At 50.5% G+C, this 15954-nt stretch overlaps 1 protein-coding gene across 1 annotated transcript; it reads right to left on the bottom strand.

Moving 5' to 3' along the window:
• Positions 1–3788: 3788 nt before the first annotated feature.
• Positions 3789–11984, bottom strand: LOC121279950. The gene is made up of 2 exons (XM_041191547.1): positions 11782–11984; positions 3789–6197 (listed from the first exon to the last, which is right to left on the bottom strand). Exon 2 carries the CDS (start codon positions 6186–6188, stop codon positions 4290–4292), a length of 1899 nt encoding a protein of 632 aa, XP_041047481.1. The 5' UTR covers positions 6189–6197; positions 11782–11984; the 3' UTR covers positions 3789–4289.
• Between the last annotated feature and the right edge of the window lie 3970 nt (positions 11985–15954).

The raw sequence follows: 15954 nt of genomic DNA, 5'->3' as shown, positions 1-15954 counted from the left end.
ATTTTAAGCTGTACAGCCTGAGGGGCTCTTTACAGTTCCCAGCCCCCCAGTGCACTGTGGCAGAAAGGTCTTAGGCAGCGACCCTTCCCCATTGCGCCTTTGCGGCGGCTGCCCCAAGCTTAACTGTGTCCCTCAGCACATAGTCCTGGACCTTGGAATGTGCCAGTCTGCAACACTCGGTTGGGGACAGCTCTTTGCGCTGGAAAACCAACAAGTTTCGGGCAAAGCAAAGAGCGTCTTTCACCGAGTTGATGATCCTCCAGCTGCAGTTGATGTTTGTCTCGGTGTGTGTCCCTGGGAACAGCCCGTAGAGCACAGAGTCCTGTGTCACAGAACTGCTCGGGATGAACCTCGACAGTAACCACTGCATCTCTCTCCAGACCTTCTTCGCAAAGACACAATCTACAAGGAGGTGAACAACGGTCTCTTCCCCACCACAGCCACCTCGAGGGCAACGTGCAGAGGGGGTGAGACTCCTGGCATGTAGGAAGGATCTTACAGGGAGGGCCTTTCTCACCACCAGCCAAGCTATGTCTTGGTGCTTGTTGGAAAGCTCTGGTGATGAGGCATTCTGCTCAGGGAACCATCCCACAGGATCCACCCTCTCCTTTTCCCTCAGGGCCTTTAAGATGTTACGTGCTGACCACTGCCTGATGGACTTGTGGTCAAAGGTGTTTCTCTGCATAAATTTTCCCACGAGGGACAGGTGGTACGGCACAGTCCAACTACTTGGAGCGTTCCGCGGCAGTGTGGCCAGACCCATCCTTCGTAACACTGGGGACAGGTAGAACCTCAGCATGAAGTGACACTTGGTGTTTGCATACTGAGGGTCTACGCACCGCTTGATGCAGCCGCACACAAAGGTGGCCATCAGTATGAGGGCGATGTTGGGCATGTTTTTTCCCCCTTTATCTAGAGGCTTGTACATCATGTCCCTGCGGACACGATCCATTTTCGACCTCCAGATAAAGATGGCTCGGGTGATCGCCACCACACAGGAGTGTGGAATGGGCCAGACCTGCGCCACGTACAGCAACAGCGAGAGTGCCTCACACCTGATGACCAGGTTCTTACCCGCAATGGAGAGGGACCGTCGCTCCCACATGCCCAGTTTCCTTTTCACCATAGACACTCGCTCCATCAAGTTTCTAACGCGTGCCCTGGTCCCTCCGAACCATATCCCCAGCACCTTCAGGCCATCAGCCCTGACAGTGAAGGGCACAAAGGATCGGTCAGCCCAGTTCCCAAAGAACATGGCCTCGCTCTTCCCACGATTTACCTTGGCTCCCGAGGCCAGTTCGAACAGGTCGCAGATGTGGATCAGTCTGTGCACCGACAGGGGATCCGAGCAGAAGACGGCGACATCGTCCTTGTACAGGGAGGCTTTGACCTGAGTGCCTCCACTGCCTGGGATCGTCACTCCTCTTATGCCCGGATTCTTCCTGATGGACTCAGCAAAGGGTTCTATGCAACACACGAAAAGAACAGGTGAGAGAGGGCAGCCCTGCCTGACTCCAGATTTAATAGGAAAGCTATCTGATTCCCACCCATTGATTGAGACTGCACTACTGACGTTAGTGTAGAGCAGTTGGATCCAATTGCGAATTCCCTCCCCAAACCCCATTTTGGAGAGCACATCCACCATGTAGGTGTGCGATATTCTGTCAAAGGCCTTCTCCTGATCCAGGCTGATGAGGCAGGTATCCACACCCCTGTCCTGTACGTAGGCAATCGTATCCCTGAGCAGCATGAGGCTGTCAGAGATCTTCCTGCCCGGCACAGTGCAGGTCTGGTCAGGGTGGATCACCAATTCCAGAGCGGATTTGGCCCGATTGGCGATGACCTTGGACAGAATCTTATAGTCCACATTCAACAGTGAAATGGGTCGCCAATTTCTAATTTCCTCCCTTTCCCCCTTGTGCTTGTAGATGAGGGTGATAATGCCTTTCTTCATGGATTCTGACATGCTGCCAGCCAGGAGCATACTCTCGTACACTTCTAGCAGGTCCGGGCCGGTCCAGTCCCACAGAGCCGAATACAACTCCGCCGGCAAGCCGTCGCTTCCTGGAATTTTACTATTCTCAAAGGACTCAAGGGCCTTAGTCAGTTCGTCAGGAGTTAGCGCTTTGTCCAGACTCTCCCGTGTACTGTCGTCTAAGACCTCCGTGATAGAGGACAGGAAGGACTGGGAGGCCGTGCTGTCTGTGGGCTTCACGTCATACAATCCGGCATAAAAGGATTTGCTGATCCTCAAAATGTCGGACTGCGATGACTTTACTGAGCCATCTTCTTCCTTCAGGCTGCTGATCACAGAGCTCTCTCTGTGTACCTTTTGGAAGAAGAAACGTGAGCACGTCTCGTCCTGCTCCACAGAGCGGACTCTGGAACGGAAGATGATCTTGGAGGCCACCGAAGCAAAGAGCGAGGCTTGCTGACTCTTCACCTCTTGGAGTTCCTCCTTGATATTGACCCCCATCAACCGCAGCCGGAGCAGATTCTGCATGTTTTTCTGGAGTCGGGACATTTCCCTCTGTTCCTTTCTAGCTTTCTGGGTGCCTTTGAGGATGAAAAACCTCGATGTTTCCCTTGATCGCTTCCCACCAGTGTGTCAGTGACTCAAAGTGGGGTTTCATGGTTCTCCAACCTTTGTAATCCCTCTTGAGCTCCTCAATGTCCTCAAAGCTCCTCAGCAGTTGCATGTTTAGCTTCCATGCCCCCCTGCCAACCCTCTGGTCTTCCTCTAAGTGACAGTCAGCCAGTAGGAGGCAATGGTCAGAGAAGAACATTGGCTTGACGTCGGTGGATCTGACTGCGAATGCACGGGACACAAACAGGAAATCTATCCTGGAACAGACGGACCCGTTAGGCCGCGACCAGGTGTATCTACGCTGCACTCCGTCTGCAGGGTTGCTGAAGACGTCGTGCAGCTTGGCATCCTTTACTGTTTCCATCAGGGATCTGGACGTAGCGTCCAATCTGCTGTCGGCCCTGCTGGATCGTCCAGCCGCATCGATGATGCAGTTGAAGTCACCGCCCAGAATGACCGGCCTGGAGGTTGCCAGCAGCAGTGGGAGCTGCTGAAAAACCTCCAGCCGCTCAGCTCCTTGTGACGGGGTTTGGACGTTAATTAACTGGAGTGGAGCATTCTTGTACATTACGTCTGCTCCGAGAAGGCGCCCGCCCATCACCTCCTTAACCTGGGAGATGGTGAAGCTGCCTCCCCGCAGCAGAATACCCAGGCCGGAGGAACGAGAGTCATTTCGTCCCGACCAGATCGATGGCCCATGGGACCACCATCGTGACCATTGCCTGTAGGAGCAGAGGTGCGGTATCGCACACTCCTGCAGGAACAACAGGTCAGCTTTGACCTTGGCAAGGTAGTCCAAGGTCGCAACACATCGCGTAGTAGATTTAATGCTACGCATATTTATGGATACAATCTTTACACCCATTTTTAAGGAGTTAGTCGCTTACCAAACCTGTTGTCTCTGAGAGTTCCTTCATGCCCATGGTGTGCTCATATTGCTTCACTTGGGATGGGCTGAGGAAAGCGTCCTGAACCTCCCCATTGGGGATGTTCTGCTCGGGTGGCATCTGGGGGTCCGTGCAGAGAACGGGGTTTGAAATGTCCTCTGTTGGAGAAGCTTCTCCAATCCTCTCCCCCTCTGGAGCGTTGCTGCTCCCGGCTTCCCGGAGCTGGGGTGCGCTGAGCGCCTGTTTTAAGAAATTATGAGGATCAGGTTCGCAGGCGGGTAGTTTGATGCGGAAACAAAGAACAGGAGACTAGCTTGCTAGGATAATATTATTTTATTTTGCTTGTTTCCTACCTAGCTTACATAGGATAGAAGCCAGATCCAATACTCACAACGGGTCTGGCATAATTGACTATATACTTACTCCACGGATTACTGGAACTGGGAGCCGTCAGTTCTGTGGAGATGCTGCCTGTGACCCACGCTCAGCGATTAATGCAACCCGGAGCAGACTCCCCGAACTGGGGACTTTCCAGGCTTATATATGCGCTACTTGCCGAGTTCACTGAGTCCGCGTTGGGCACTCGTCCAACACATTGTTTAGTACTGGACATTGTTCCCATGCGGTTTCGGCTCCGACTCCCTTCAGTAGATAACAGGAAGTCTCTTAGCAACGTCTTGTGTTCAAGGTCAACTGGTGCCTGGATCCAATCTTGCATGTATTGGGACACCATGTTAACCCCTTATATTACATTCCACTGATTGGCCCAATACATGTAACGATTATACAAATACATAATAATAAGCAATACATTGTTATAACATGTACATGTTTTGTTCCAGTTGCTGCCGCACACGGCAAACATACGTACAGGTCAGTATATTACAACAGGTCAGAATCACTAAAACTCCGATTAAAATGAACAACGGAGGAAATAGGGAACGTCGTGCCGTAGTTGACAGCCCATTGAACAGATCCCACCAGTGATGGGCGGATTCCACCTCTACTACATGAGCAGCGTGTACTACCTTTTGGCCATGTATAAAGGTGGACACAGTCACCCGGGTAACATTGATTTGATGTTGTCGCAATATCTGCTTTAGCTCTTCCGAGCGATCGAGGGCCTGTTTAAAACGCTCTAGCGAGATACTCCAAGGGTGCAGCCATACCTGCCACTGCATAGTGGTGAGGTGTTGCGTTCCGCTGTAATTGGTCAATAGGTAAGTATGGTTCTGCCACCGCCATCGATAGATGCCAGTAAGGCAACCTGAAAAAGGGGTCGTCGGGAGTAAGGCATGGGCATGACTAGTGGCCACACAGAGCGTATGGGGACCAATCTGCCACATCATATCTCGGGGTGCCTCAATCATCCATTCACACAAAGCCGTGTCTTCTGTAAGGCACGGGTCTCGATATCGATCCATCAACAGACAGGCCTTTCCTTGATCCGCCTGCTCACACGCGGACAAGTCATAGGTAAGATTGGTGTCCGGACTGAACCAATTCCCTTTTGTTTTGAGAAAGTAATATCCATCAGATGTAATGACCGGCAATACGTAATATCGGCACACCGTCACAAAATCAGTTACATTCAAGGTTACAAAATGTCCTTTACACAGCGTTGCATTACACCATGTTTTGTCCGGATAGGTGTTCATCCATAATTTCTCAGATACGTTCCACACCCCTCGCCAGGCCTGAACATTAGGCGAAGTGACTATTCGTAAAAATCGTTCTTTTTGCAAATGTGCATGCAGCATTTGGATACCGCAAATTGTCCAGTTCATCTGTACAGTAAAATTTTGGAACAGCCGTTGAGTCGAATCCCACACGTCCAATTCCCATTTTAAGGAATGCAGCAAAATTCGTGCAGTCTCTTCCTGCGTCATCATGGCCGACGGCATCCATCGGCCAATAGTGTACAGGCCTTGTGCAGTTGCTTGCCCCGTACTGGATAATTTAGCACGGGTCACTTCAGAGTCTATGGCATTGGATATCCCCATTACTGTCCCTGCCCCTCCTAACAAGGTATCGTACCACGCCCGTCGTCGCCGTTTAGGGTTACATTCGGGTATGACTGGCAGTCGGACTTGCCAATGTACATTGGTTTGTGCGGCGGTGCTGGCCATGGTCTGACAAGTCGACGCTATAGGGGCCAGGTGCGTGTGGTGTACCTTTGGTACAGTTGTTACAACATCGCATACCCCACAGTTAGTGCTGTCACCGACACATATTCTAACGTCAAATAACGATGTCGTCGAAGGCGGTTGATGTTTCGGGATACGAGACTCTTTCCTGATCAACCAGTCCATTGGGCCTCTGCCAGTAATTGGCGTCCCATTGGTAATCTTCATTTCTTGGTTGGTGATAATAGTAGTCCATTCAATACCACCCTCATGACATTGTCCTTGGGAACACATATTCACCCAGGTGTGAATAGTCAGTACACAGCCCGGGGCCACTGTGGTGTTTGCGTCTTCAAAAATGCCTTTGCACTGATATAACGTGCAATTGCTGGTGATAGTCATAATGTCACATTGTTGCCCGGAGGGGCATGTAAAATTGTCCTGCCTTCGCTCTTGGTCACTGGTTTCCCAGCTGACGATCTGCCCCAGAGCGCCGGCCTCGTGCTTTACTTTCGACCCGGGTCTTGACATACTCCGACCCAGGATTCCAACAGTCCATAGCACGTTCAGGGCCCACCACCATGCCATGATCCGGATCTATGGTGACGAGAAGACGTGGGCTCATGTTTCTCGGAGGTAGCATTGGTTTGCCGGCACATTATGCCAGGCTGAGTCCCCTGGATACATTATTGTCACCAGACTATCCTTCCCTTGGGCGATTATTTCTGCCGGTTTTGGAGGGCCATTTGGCTGACGTACCCAGACTTTAGCCCCTTTTACATCAGTTGATCCGAAACCCCCGGTTCCCCGCTCGGTTATTTTTGTAGGGGCCCCCGTCTCCTCCACAGCGGACATGTCACAGGGTTTAATTACCAGTTGGGCGATCTTATCCCCCTTATTAACTACGTAGGGCTCGGTGGTGATGTTGACTAGGATAACCCCAATCTCTCCCTGATAGTCTGCGTCAATAACTCCACCCATAACATCGATCCCTTTCAGTGATAACCCAGATCGTGGGAGAATGTGTCCGTAAGTCCCGGAAGGGCAAACTAATCCCAAGCCGGTTTTAACCGCCGTGGGAACTTGGGGCACCAACGTTCGGGTGGTCAAGGCCCGCAAATCAAGTCCCGCCGATGCCGGGGTGGCTCGGACTGGCAGTTCCGCTTCTGCATCGAATTTCCACATTTTAATGGGACGCGCCTCGGGCGTGTCACATACCTTTATCATCCTATTTAAGGGTGTAACCCCATTCCCCAATGGGCGATTGTTAATTTGTTTCACCACCCGGATGAGGTTCTTTTTCCAATTTGTCAAATCATTTGCCCCCCCCGCCTTCCGGAGGGAGGACTTCAAGATCCCATTCATTCGTTCAATCAGTCCCGCTGCTTGCGGATGATACGGCACATGGTATATCCATTCGACATGGTTATCGTTGCACCATTGCTTTATCCGCCCTCCTGTAAAGTGCGAACCGTTGTCGCTCTGGACCTGCATAGGCATCCCATAGAATTGTTCTATCATATCTAAACATCGCAGGGTTGCCTGCTGATTATTATGGCGACAAGGATGGGTCACCAGGACCCCGGACATGGTGTCCACTGCTGTGCAAATGTGCCTACATCCCTGGGACGTGGGCAATGGGCCCACGAAGTCCATCTGCCAGCTTTGGCCGGGGCTTTCTCCTCGGTGAATGTGTCCCATCATATGCTGAGGCACTCCCTGTCTTTGGTGTTGGCATTGCTCACACTGATTCACTGCAGTTTTTACATCATCTACTAGTAGGTCTATGCCCCGATCCCGGGCCCATTGTAGAGTCCCTTGTACCCCCCAATGCCCAGCCTTTTGGTGTGCCCATCTGGCTAGATCCACCGAGGTGTCCCTTTGTACTACCATGGCTCGAACTATGCCGTCCACATATCGGTTGTGAAGGGCCTCGGCGTCGTTTCGGGACGTATGGGCATCTACATGTGTGATGAATATCCTCAAATGTTGAGCTTTCTCCCAAATTTCCTCCCACAGCGGCTTACCCCATACTTCCCGACTTTGGATCATCCACTGATTGGTCTGCCATGTAGGCATCCACTGAGTCATTCCATTAACTACTGACCAGGAGTCGGAAAATAGATGTACCCCAATAATTCCGGCCTGCATAATTACCATATGCACCGCCTTGAGCTCGGCCCACTGACTACTCTTCCCCTCTCCCAATTCTTCCAAGGTGATCCCTTGCTTGGGATTATACGCAGCGGCCTTCCACCTACGCCGTCCTGACTTCCATTGTGCCGAGCCGTCCACAAACCAAGCGGTGGCTTGCTCTTCCGACGTCAGCTCGTCGTACCTTTTCCCAAGTTTCACAGGTGATTCAGTATATTCAATCACCTCAAACCTCACTTCCCCTCCCTCGGGGGCCTCCGCCACTTGCTCATGTAAGACTGACACCCCCTTCTGCCCAGTCTTCACTCTTTCTGACACATACCATTTCCATTTGATGATACTACTTTCTTGGGCCGTCCCTATCCTATGTGTAGTGGGATCACTCATTACCCACGGGAGAATGGGTATGGCCGTTCTCATAATCACTTCGTGTCCCGCTGTCAGGGCCTCGGTTTCCACCAAGCTCCAGTAGCAGGACAACAGTTGTTTCTCAAAGGGGGTGTACCTCCCCCCCGCCGGGGGTAGTTTCCGAGACCAGAACCCCAACGGCTTTCTTACGCGTCCTTGTTTTTGCCATAGACTCCAATTTGCATAGTCTCCCTGTGCCGAAACCTGCAATTCGACCGGTCCTGACTGTATTTTTCCCAAAGATACTGCTTGCTGTATCGCTTGTTTGGCCATCTCGAAGGCGAGTTGATGGTTATTAGTCCATTCAAACTCTGCCTTCTTCCTGGTAATTTGGTATAATGGCCTCAGTATCTGTCCCAAATGTGGTATATGTTGCCTCCAAAAGCCAAATAGTCCGATAAATTGCTGTACGTCCTTTTGCGTGTGAGGAACTGCAAAGGCCTGAATCTTATCCCTGGCCTTCCCGGTAACTTCTCGTTCCCCTTTATTCCAAATTATCCCCAGGAACTTCACGGTCTGGGAAGGCCCTTGTATCTTTGCCGGGTTGATTTCCCATCCATACCCCTTCATGTGTTGGACTAATGCGTCCAACAGTGTTTGTATCTGGGCCTGCCCACTACCTTGTATCATTATATCGTCAATATAGTGGGAAATCATTACATGGTCCGGCACTTCGAACCTTGCCAAATGTTCCGCCACTATCCTATGACATATGGTGGGGCTATGCAGATAGCCTTGAGGCAACCGTGTGAACGTGAACTGTCTACCTTCCCACGTGAAGGCGAACTGTTCCTGTCTATCCTCGGGAATTGGGATAGTAAAGAAGGCATTGGCTAGATCAATCACTCCGTACCAAGTACCGGGGTGATGTTGTATTCGTCCTATAATGGTAACGGCGTCAGGCACCGCCGCCGTCAGGGCAGGGGTATGGCGGTTCAACTGCCGATAATCCACCGTCATTCGCCAGGATCCATCAGCCTTATGGACCGGCCACAACGGGTTATTCCAGGCCGTTGTACACGTTTTCAACACCCCCGCTTCTAAATAGTCCTTAATGGTGGCGGAGATCTCTTTGTGTCCGCCGGGAATTCTGTACTGTCGTAGGCTAATCACTTTTTCGGCTATTGGGATGGGGAAGGGATCCATTTTCACCTTTCCCACCAACACCGTACGGCAGTGTATCAAGGTTCCAAATTCAAATTTACCGTGTCGCAGGTATAGAGTTAGCCCTGCCAGCACGTCCATTCCTAGGATCCACTCACGGACCGGCGTTATAATTACAGAGTGGGTCCTAATCGGCATTGCCCCTATTCTCAGGGGCAATTGCACCATTTTTCCCTCTATCAAATTTCCTCCCAATCCCACTAAAGTGACTGGGGTCCCTTTAAACTTATGGGGAGTTCCATGGATTAGGGTGGCCTCCGCCCCTGTGTCCACTAGAGCCATAACCGTCTGAACAGATTTGCGCCAGTAAATGGTCACTGCCACATGCGGTCTAATGTCGTCGGCTGACCATTGGCTCATTTGTGGGCAAATCTTCGGGGCTTGGCCCGATCCCTATTGGTCCTCCCATTCGTCCTCTTCTGACAACGCCGGGTACAGGCGCTTAGCACCCCTTCCTCTCTTATTTTTCCCCTTCTTATTCGCATTGCGAGTGCGCCGATCTACCTTGCAACATTCCCTGTAAGGGGTTGTCACCTCTCCTTCCTCCTCCTCGGAGGACTCCCACTGTGGTCGGGTGGGGGTTTTCCCTCCACCCGACGCGACGTTTCCTGCCTCCCTAAACTGGCATTTCTGTATTAATAACTCTACCAACTCCTCTGCCGTCACCCGTGGTTCGCGGGCCTCAGTTTCTACCCTGGATACTTTAAGTCCCTTTCGTTTACACATTTCCTGCAGTTCCCTCGTGGGTCTCCCATCGACATCCGCAACCGGGACTTGTGCTTGCATCAACGCCTGCCATAGGGCTCGGCGGGAGGGCCCGGGGTTAGCTCCTTGATTGGGGTTGGATCTAGAGTCCCCTCGAGTTTCCGAGCGACGTCCCTCCCTAGTCCCATTATCACCCCGGCCCTGCGTTCCCCAATCTCCCAGTCCTCCCATCTCCCGCATCATACTCCGAGCCTCCCCTAGCGTCTCTCCTTTGCCACTCAACATTATGGTAAGTAGCAACGGCTTATAATGTGGGGGAGCCGTTTTTACCAAATGATCCCTAGCTTGCTTGCTCACGTCGACATTTTCCACCTCATCCAAGACTCCTAACAGCAAGGCATCTCGTACACATAACCGGGTCAATCTTTGTATTCCTTCCTTAATCGTAGTCCACGTCCCCTCCAGGGGGGGCCAATCAGACGGGAACAGGTATTGTTCGGCCACTGCTCGGGCGTACATCCCGAACAGAGTCCCTGTACCCCTCTCCCCTATCATATCTTTAGCCTGCCGTCTATATGCCAGGTCTATTGCCGCATCTTTGGCCAATCCCCCGAATTTGGGCGCATCCTGAAAATCTACTTGGACTTGCTGTCCTCCTTCTTCCAGAAGCCTCACCAACCACAATTCAATGGGCTCCCCAGGATTGCGGCGGGTCTTTTGGGTGATATATAACACTTCTTCCGTAGTAAAATCCTCCGTCAACTCAGAGAATTCCGGAGGAGGCTGCAACTGGGGAATCTCATGATGGATGGGTTCTCCCCGCTCATTTCGTTGGGGATGTCCCTCATCATCTAGCAAAACTTCAAACCTAACAGGAGGCCGTCTCTGAACCTGTTTTCTTCGGACGACCGGGTTCGCTCGCACCTGGGGCGGCAGTTCGTCTTCGTACTGATCGTCCGAGTCCCCCCATATATTCCCGTCCCAGTGGTCAATATCCCAGCCGTCCCCATTATTTAGCTGTGCCACAAACGCCCTTATTTGAGTGGGGTTCACGGAGCGCGGGCGCTTTCGCTCACTCTTCCGCTTACTAGACGACAAATGTGTGATCGCCCGCCCCGCTAATTCCGTTAGTGCTGCTATTTCTGCCTTTAGTTTTATAATTTCTTGTCTTAACACGGAGGCATCCCCGCTACTGAGCCCCTGCTCATGCTTAAGGGTTGCTATTTCAGCCTCCAACTTCTGACGCCTGTCAGACTGCTGCTTACAAGCCGCCGCACAAGCCCACATCCGCCTCTGGATCCCTGGCAAGGGGTTCCTTGAGGGGACCGGGATTTTCTCAAGGGTGGACAGCAGCGACCCTGGGGTGGTTCCTACGCCTTCGGCCTCCCAGTTTTCCGGTCGCCCCCCACCCTTCCGCAAACAGGCCGCTACACTATGCCACGGCCCTTGCCATCCTGGGACCGCAACCGCCTCGGCCTGCCCTTCTGGTTTCTTATTCCTTTTCCCAAACATTGTTTCGCATCAAAATCCCTCCTCAATTGCGATTGATCCTGCCGACTACGCCAAAATGTTTTAAGAAATTATGAGGATCAGGTTCGCAGGCGGGTAGTTTGATGCGGAAACAAAGAACAGGAGACTAGCTTGCTAGGATAATATTATTTTATTTTGCTTGTTTCCTACCTAGCTTACATAGGATAGAAGCCAGATCCAATACTCACAACGGGTCTGGCATAATTGACTATATACTTACTCCACGGATTACTGGAACTGGGAGCCGTCAGTTCTGTGGAGATGCTGCCTGTGACCCACGCTCAGCGATTAATGCAACCCGGAGCAGACTCCCCGAACTGGGGACTTTCCAGGCTTATATATGCGCTACTTGCCGAGTTCACTGAGTCCGCGTTGGGCACTCGTCCAACACATTGTTTAGTACTGGACATTGTTCCCATGCGGTTTCGGCTCCGACTCCCTTCAGTAGATAACAGGAAGTCTCTTAGCAACGTCTTGTGTTCAAGGTCAACTGGTGCCTGGATCCAATCTTGCATGTATTGGGACACCATGTTAACCCCTTATATTACAGCGCCTCACTGTTCCCAGATTCCTGGGGCTGTGGTACACTGGCATCTTCGTGTTGTGGGCAAAGTTGGGGTGCGCTGGTCTCTTCATTGTCTCCAATGTTCTGGAGCTTGGGTGTCTCATCCTCCAACTCCCTAGCGTTTTGCCACTTCTTCTGTTGGCGCCACCCTGGCCCTTCTTCATCCGAAGAGCTGCTGCTCTTGTTATCCGTGTCGGATAGGAGATGCCTCTTGACTCTTGTCTGGGAAGTGGCTTGGTTTCTTCTTAGCCCCTTCTTCCTTTTGGCTCTCTTCACCAGCTGCCACTCCCCCTGCTGCTTTCCCACTGCTGCCTCCTCCTCCTCCGTTGTTTCGCTCTCCTGAGGAGTGGGAGTTCAGAGGGCAGTGCTGTTGATTGGCCGTCTGTTGGCCCAATCTTTTCCTCCACTTTGTCTCTCTCTGTGTCCTCCTTTGTCCCGTTGTTCTCCCTGGGGGCCTTGGTGGTTGGAGTGTCACGAGGCATTTCTTCTGCTTCCCCCTCGTTGGCTTTGGCTGCCTGTGCAAAAGTACGGCAACGTTTGGGGCAGGTCTTGTAGAGGTGACTTGCCTCGCCACACAGGTTGCAGCACTTAGCCTGTTTACAGTCTTTTGTCTGGTGCCCTTCCTGTTTGCAGTTCTTGCAGAGGACGGCGCTGCAGTTGGCCGCCACATGACCAGACTTGCCACATGAGCGACAAAGTTTGGGTTGCCCAGCGTAGACAAGGTAGCCATGGCTTCCCCCGATAGCGAATCTGGAAGGGGGGGTGGAAGACGGCTCCCTTACCGTCGGTCTTGAGCGTGACCTTAACCTGGCGTTTACATGTCCAGATCCCCAAATCATCTAATCATCTCTAACCGCGGTGCAGCTCCCAACCTTATCGAAGTACCTGGTAAGGAAGGTGAGCACGTCAGCAACAGGGACGAAGGGGTTGTAAAGATGCACCATCGCAACCTATTCTCGTTGCAACGGCAGAGCAAAGAGCGGCTCCGCCGTCAGGATCTTCATTTCTGGCAGGTCTTTCTTTTCCTCAAACACCTTCAGGAGTTTGACACAAGCTGCCACTTGCTTGAAAGTCACATCAAAAAGTTCAGCGCTGGGGAAATCCTGTTGGCAGTAGATCTCAGCAGCCTCGAAACCACACAGCTTGAATAGGATCCTCTTGGTGAAGAAGGTCCTATCCATTCCTGTTCCTTGCTCACTGCCCTTCACCATGACTCGGATGGTGTTAGGTACCCCATAGTAAGGAGCTCGACTGGTTATAGCCATTGCTCATTGATCTTTCCCTGGCAGAAACGCAATGAAGGTCTTTCCCCTGCCAGGTATTGTTCACACCAAACATCATCTTGGTGAGGGTGTTAGCACAGGTGATAGGAGATGGCACCAGAAATGTGCAGTGTAGGAAGGTCATCACTTAAGTCAGAGTGTAATGTTGATTTGACACCAGCTCTGCCATTTTTTACCTCATTGTTCTCTTAAACATATTCAGCTGCACATGCATCCAGCAGCAGAATGAGCCCCCCCTCCACTCCACATCAATGCTTTTTAAAGGGATCATCAACAATTTGCAAGTTAATTACTGATTAACCTCTACTAGTTCTTTTTGAGTTTGTGTAAGTACTCAGTGATTTAAAGAGTTGCATAAAGTTGGTGAAGTTGATTTGGAGTGATGCTACATGTAGAGGAGACCCTGGCTATGACTTCAAAGGTACTGATCTTAGTCATGGGTGCTGTTAATGAAATCTCCTTTATGCTGCAGCATGAGAGGAAGACGGAGCAGACCACAGAGAAGAGGACAAGCTGCTCACAGAGGAGAGAGGAGGCGGAGGGGGAGAAGACTTCTCAACAGGAGGCCTTATCTAGAGTCTTCTAGAAGCACTTCTTTTACTTCCACCTAAGCCAGGAGCAGTGTGTTCATCATCTACGCTTTATGAAGGAGGTAGTCACAGAACTCTGCCATTTCTTGCAACCAGACCTGCAACCTCAGAGCACAGCATGGACAATGCTGCCGGTGGCTATGGCCCTGAATTTCTTCATTAGTTCTGCATCACCTTCATCTAGCCAGGAACTCGAGTGCATGATGAATCTGTATACCCTCTTCAGACACTGACGTTGCTTAGATGGAGAGAGACATTTCCGTAATTGAATTTCTTTGTAAAGAGCCCAATCCTTCCATGGTACTTGATTGACTTTGCTTTACTGCATTAATTTATAAGTAACATCAGTTCCTCATGGTATCTGCATTTAACTATTTCAGTTCCATACTCCAAAAGTCAAAACTCAAGAGTGACCTAACAGTTCAGTATGGCATCAATGCCTGTGTTCTGAGCTGTCTGCACTGGGTACCTGGGGATCCTTCAAGGCTGGGGCAGGTGAATGTGTAACATCTGTCAGTTTACTGTCCACTGCTGTGCCAGAGAGATGACAGATGATCTTTATGCAAGGATAGGAGAGTACATTATTTTCTTTCTGGACAAAGAGAAGCCAGTGGAAGGTGCTCTTGGCTTTTCCAGGATAGCAGAATTCACCATGGTGCAGGGTGCCATTGACTCTGCACAATGGCTTTGTGGGTACCTCATCTAAATTCAGAGGTGTATGTCAACTGCAACGGGTTCCACTCCTTGAAAGCTGGTGTGTGACCATGTTCAGCACATCATGCAGTTGAATACCCAGAATCCTGCAGCAGTCATGTTACTTTCATTTATTCTGCTCCAGCCTGCAGTTCCTTCAGTGTTCCAGCCATCAAGTCAAACAAGAGAGTGGCTGCCAGGCAGCAAGGACTATCCTTTAGAAATCTGACTCATTAATTTGCTCTGCAGCCCAACCATATGTGGCCAGCATGTGTGAAATGAGAGCCATGCTGCAATGCAAAGCAGGATAGAGCAGACCACTGGGATAATGAAGCAACTGTTCCACTGCCTTGACTGCTATAGAGGAGCTCTCCAGTACTTAATGGATCATATTCCTATCCTGTTAGAGACATTTAAAGAGAAATCCAAACACTCTGTAATTATCTGACAGAACTAAGCTACAAAGAATTTAACAAAGCCAGCACTATTAACTTAACACTATAGTTTATAATCACTTATGCTATGAACTCAGTTCTACTTTTTACTTCTCTCCAAGAATCTCCTTATACATTTCAAGAATCTTGAAGGTTCATTCACTTTTCCTGGTAACAGCCCAAAGATATGCCACAACCCCCCAGAAGTCACTCTGATTTTTTTTTCAGTGTTCCAGTTATTCTCCGAAGCATGAAATTTCATGGGGAGCCTTCCATTACCTTTTGGCTTTGTAATCCTCCAAGCTCTCTTCTGAACCTCAAGGTGGTGAACTTCTCAGCTTCAATTTAGGCTTCACTGCCTTCTTGGTTAGGGATTTAAACATCAGGAACATCCTTGATTCCTAAAGGCCCTCTAAGCTCCCACAGCTTCTGTACAGCTGCTAGTCCCACAGCTGATTCCAGCTCCTGGCAGATGCTTTCTCTCTGCCTTTTCCAACCAGACTGACCAAGTTGACTGCTTCTAAGCTAACAGCATACAGCCTTCTGCCACTATAGTTTTCTTCCTCTAGCTTCAAGCTAGGTAAATCTTCCAGCTAATTGAATTTTACATTCAATTTGAGGGGGAGAAGAGTGGGTCCAAGACTAACATTTTAAACTTAAATAAGAGCAATTATGAGGGCATGAAAGCATAGCTAGCTAACGTGAACTAGCACATTAGGTTAAGGGATAGGTCAATAAAAATGCAGAGGCGGACATTTAAGGGGATATTTCAGAAAAGACTGAATAGATACGTTCCAACGAGAAAGAAAATTCCAAGGGGAAGACCCA

This window comes from Carcharodon carcharias, chromosome 7 (assembly GCF_017639515.1).
Source record: "Carcharodon carcharias isolate sCarCar2 chromosome 7, sCarCar2.pri, whole genome shotgun sequence".
Lineage (NCBI taxonomy): Eukaryota > Metazoa > Chordata > Chondrichthyes > Lamniformes > Lamnidae > Carcharodon > Carcharodon carcharias.
Note: the sequence above shows the minus strand (reverse complement) of the source record. Positions and strands in the feature narration are given on the sequence as shown.

Bases quoted from the DNA above. Each gene is read 5' to 3' on its own strand.
- LOC121279950 (XM_041191547.1), bottom strand. From the start codon at position 6,188: ATGGCATGGTGGTGGGCCCTGAACGTGCTATGGACTGTTGGAATCCTG.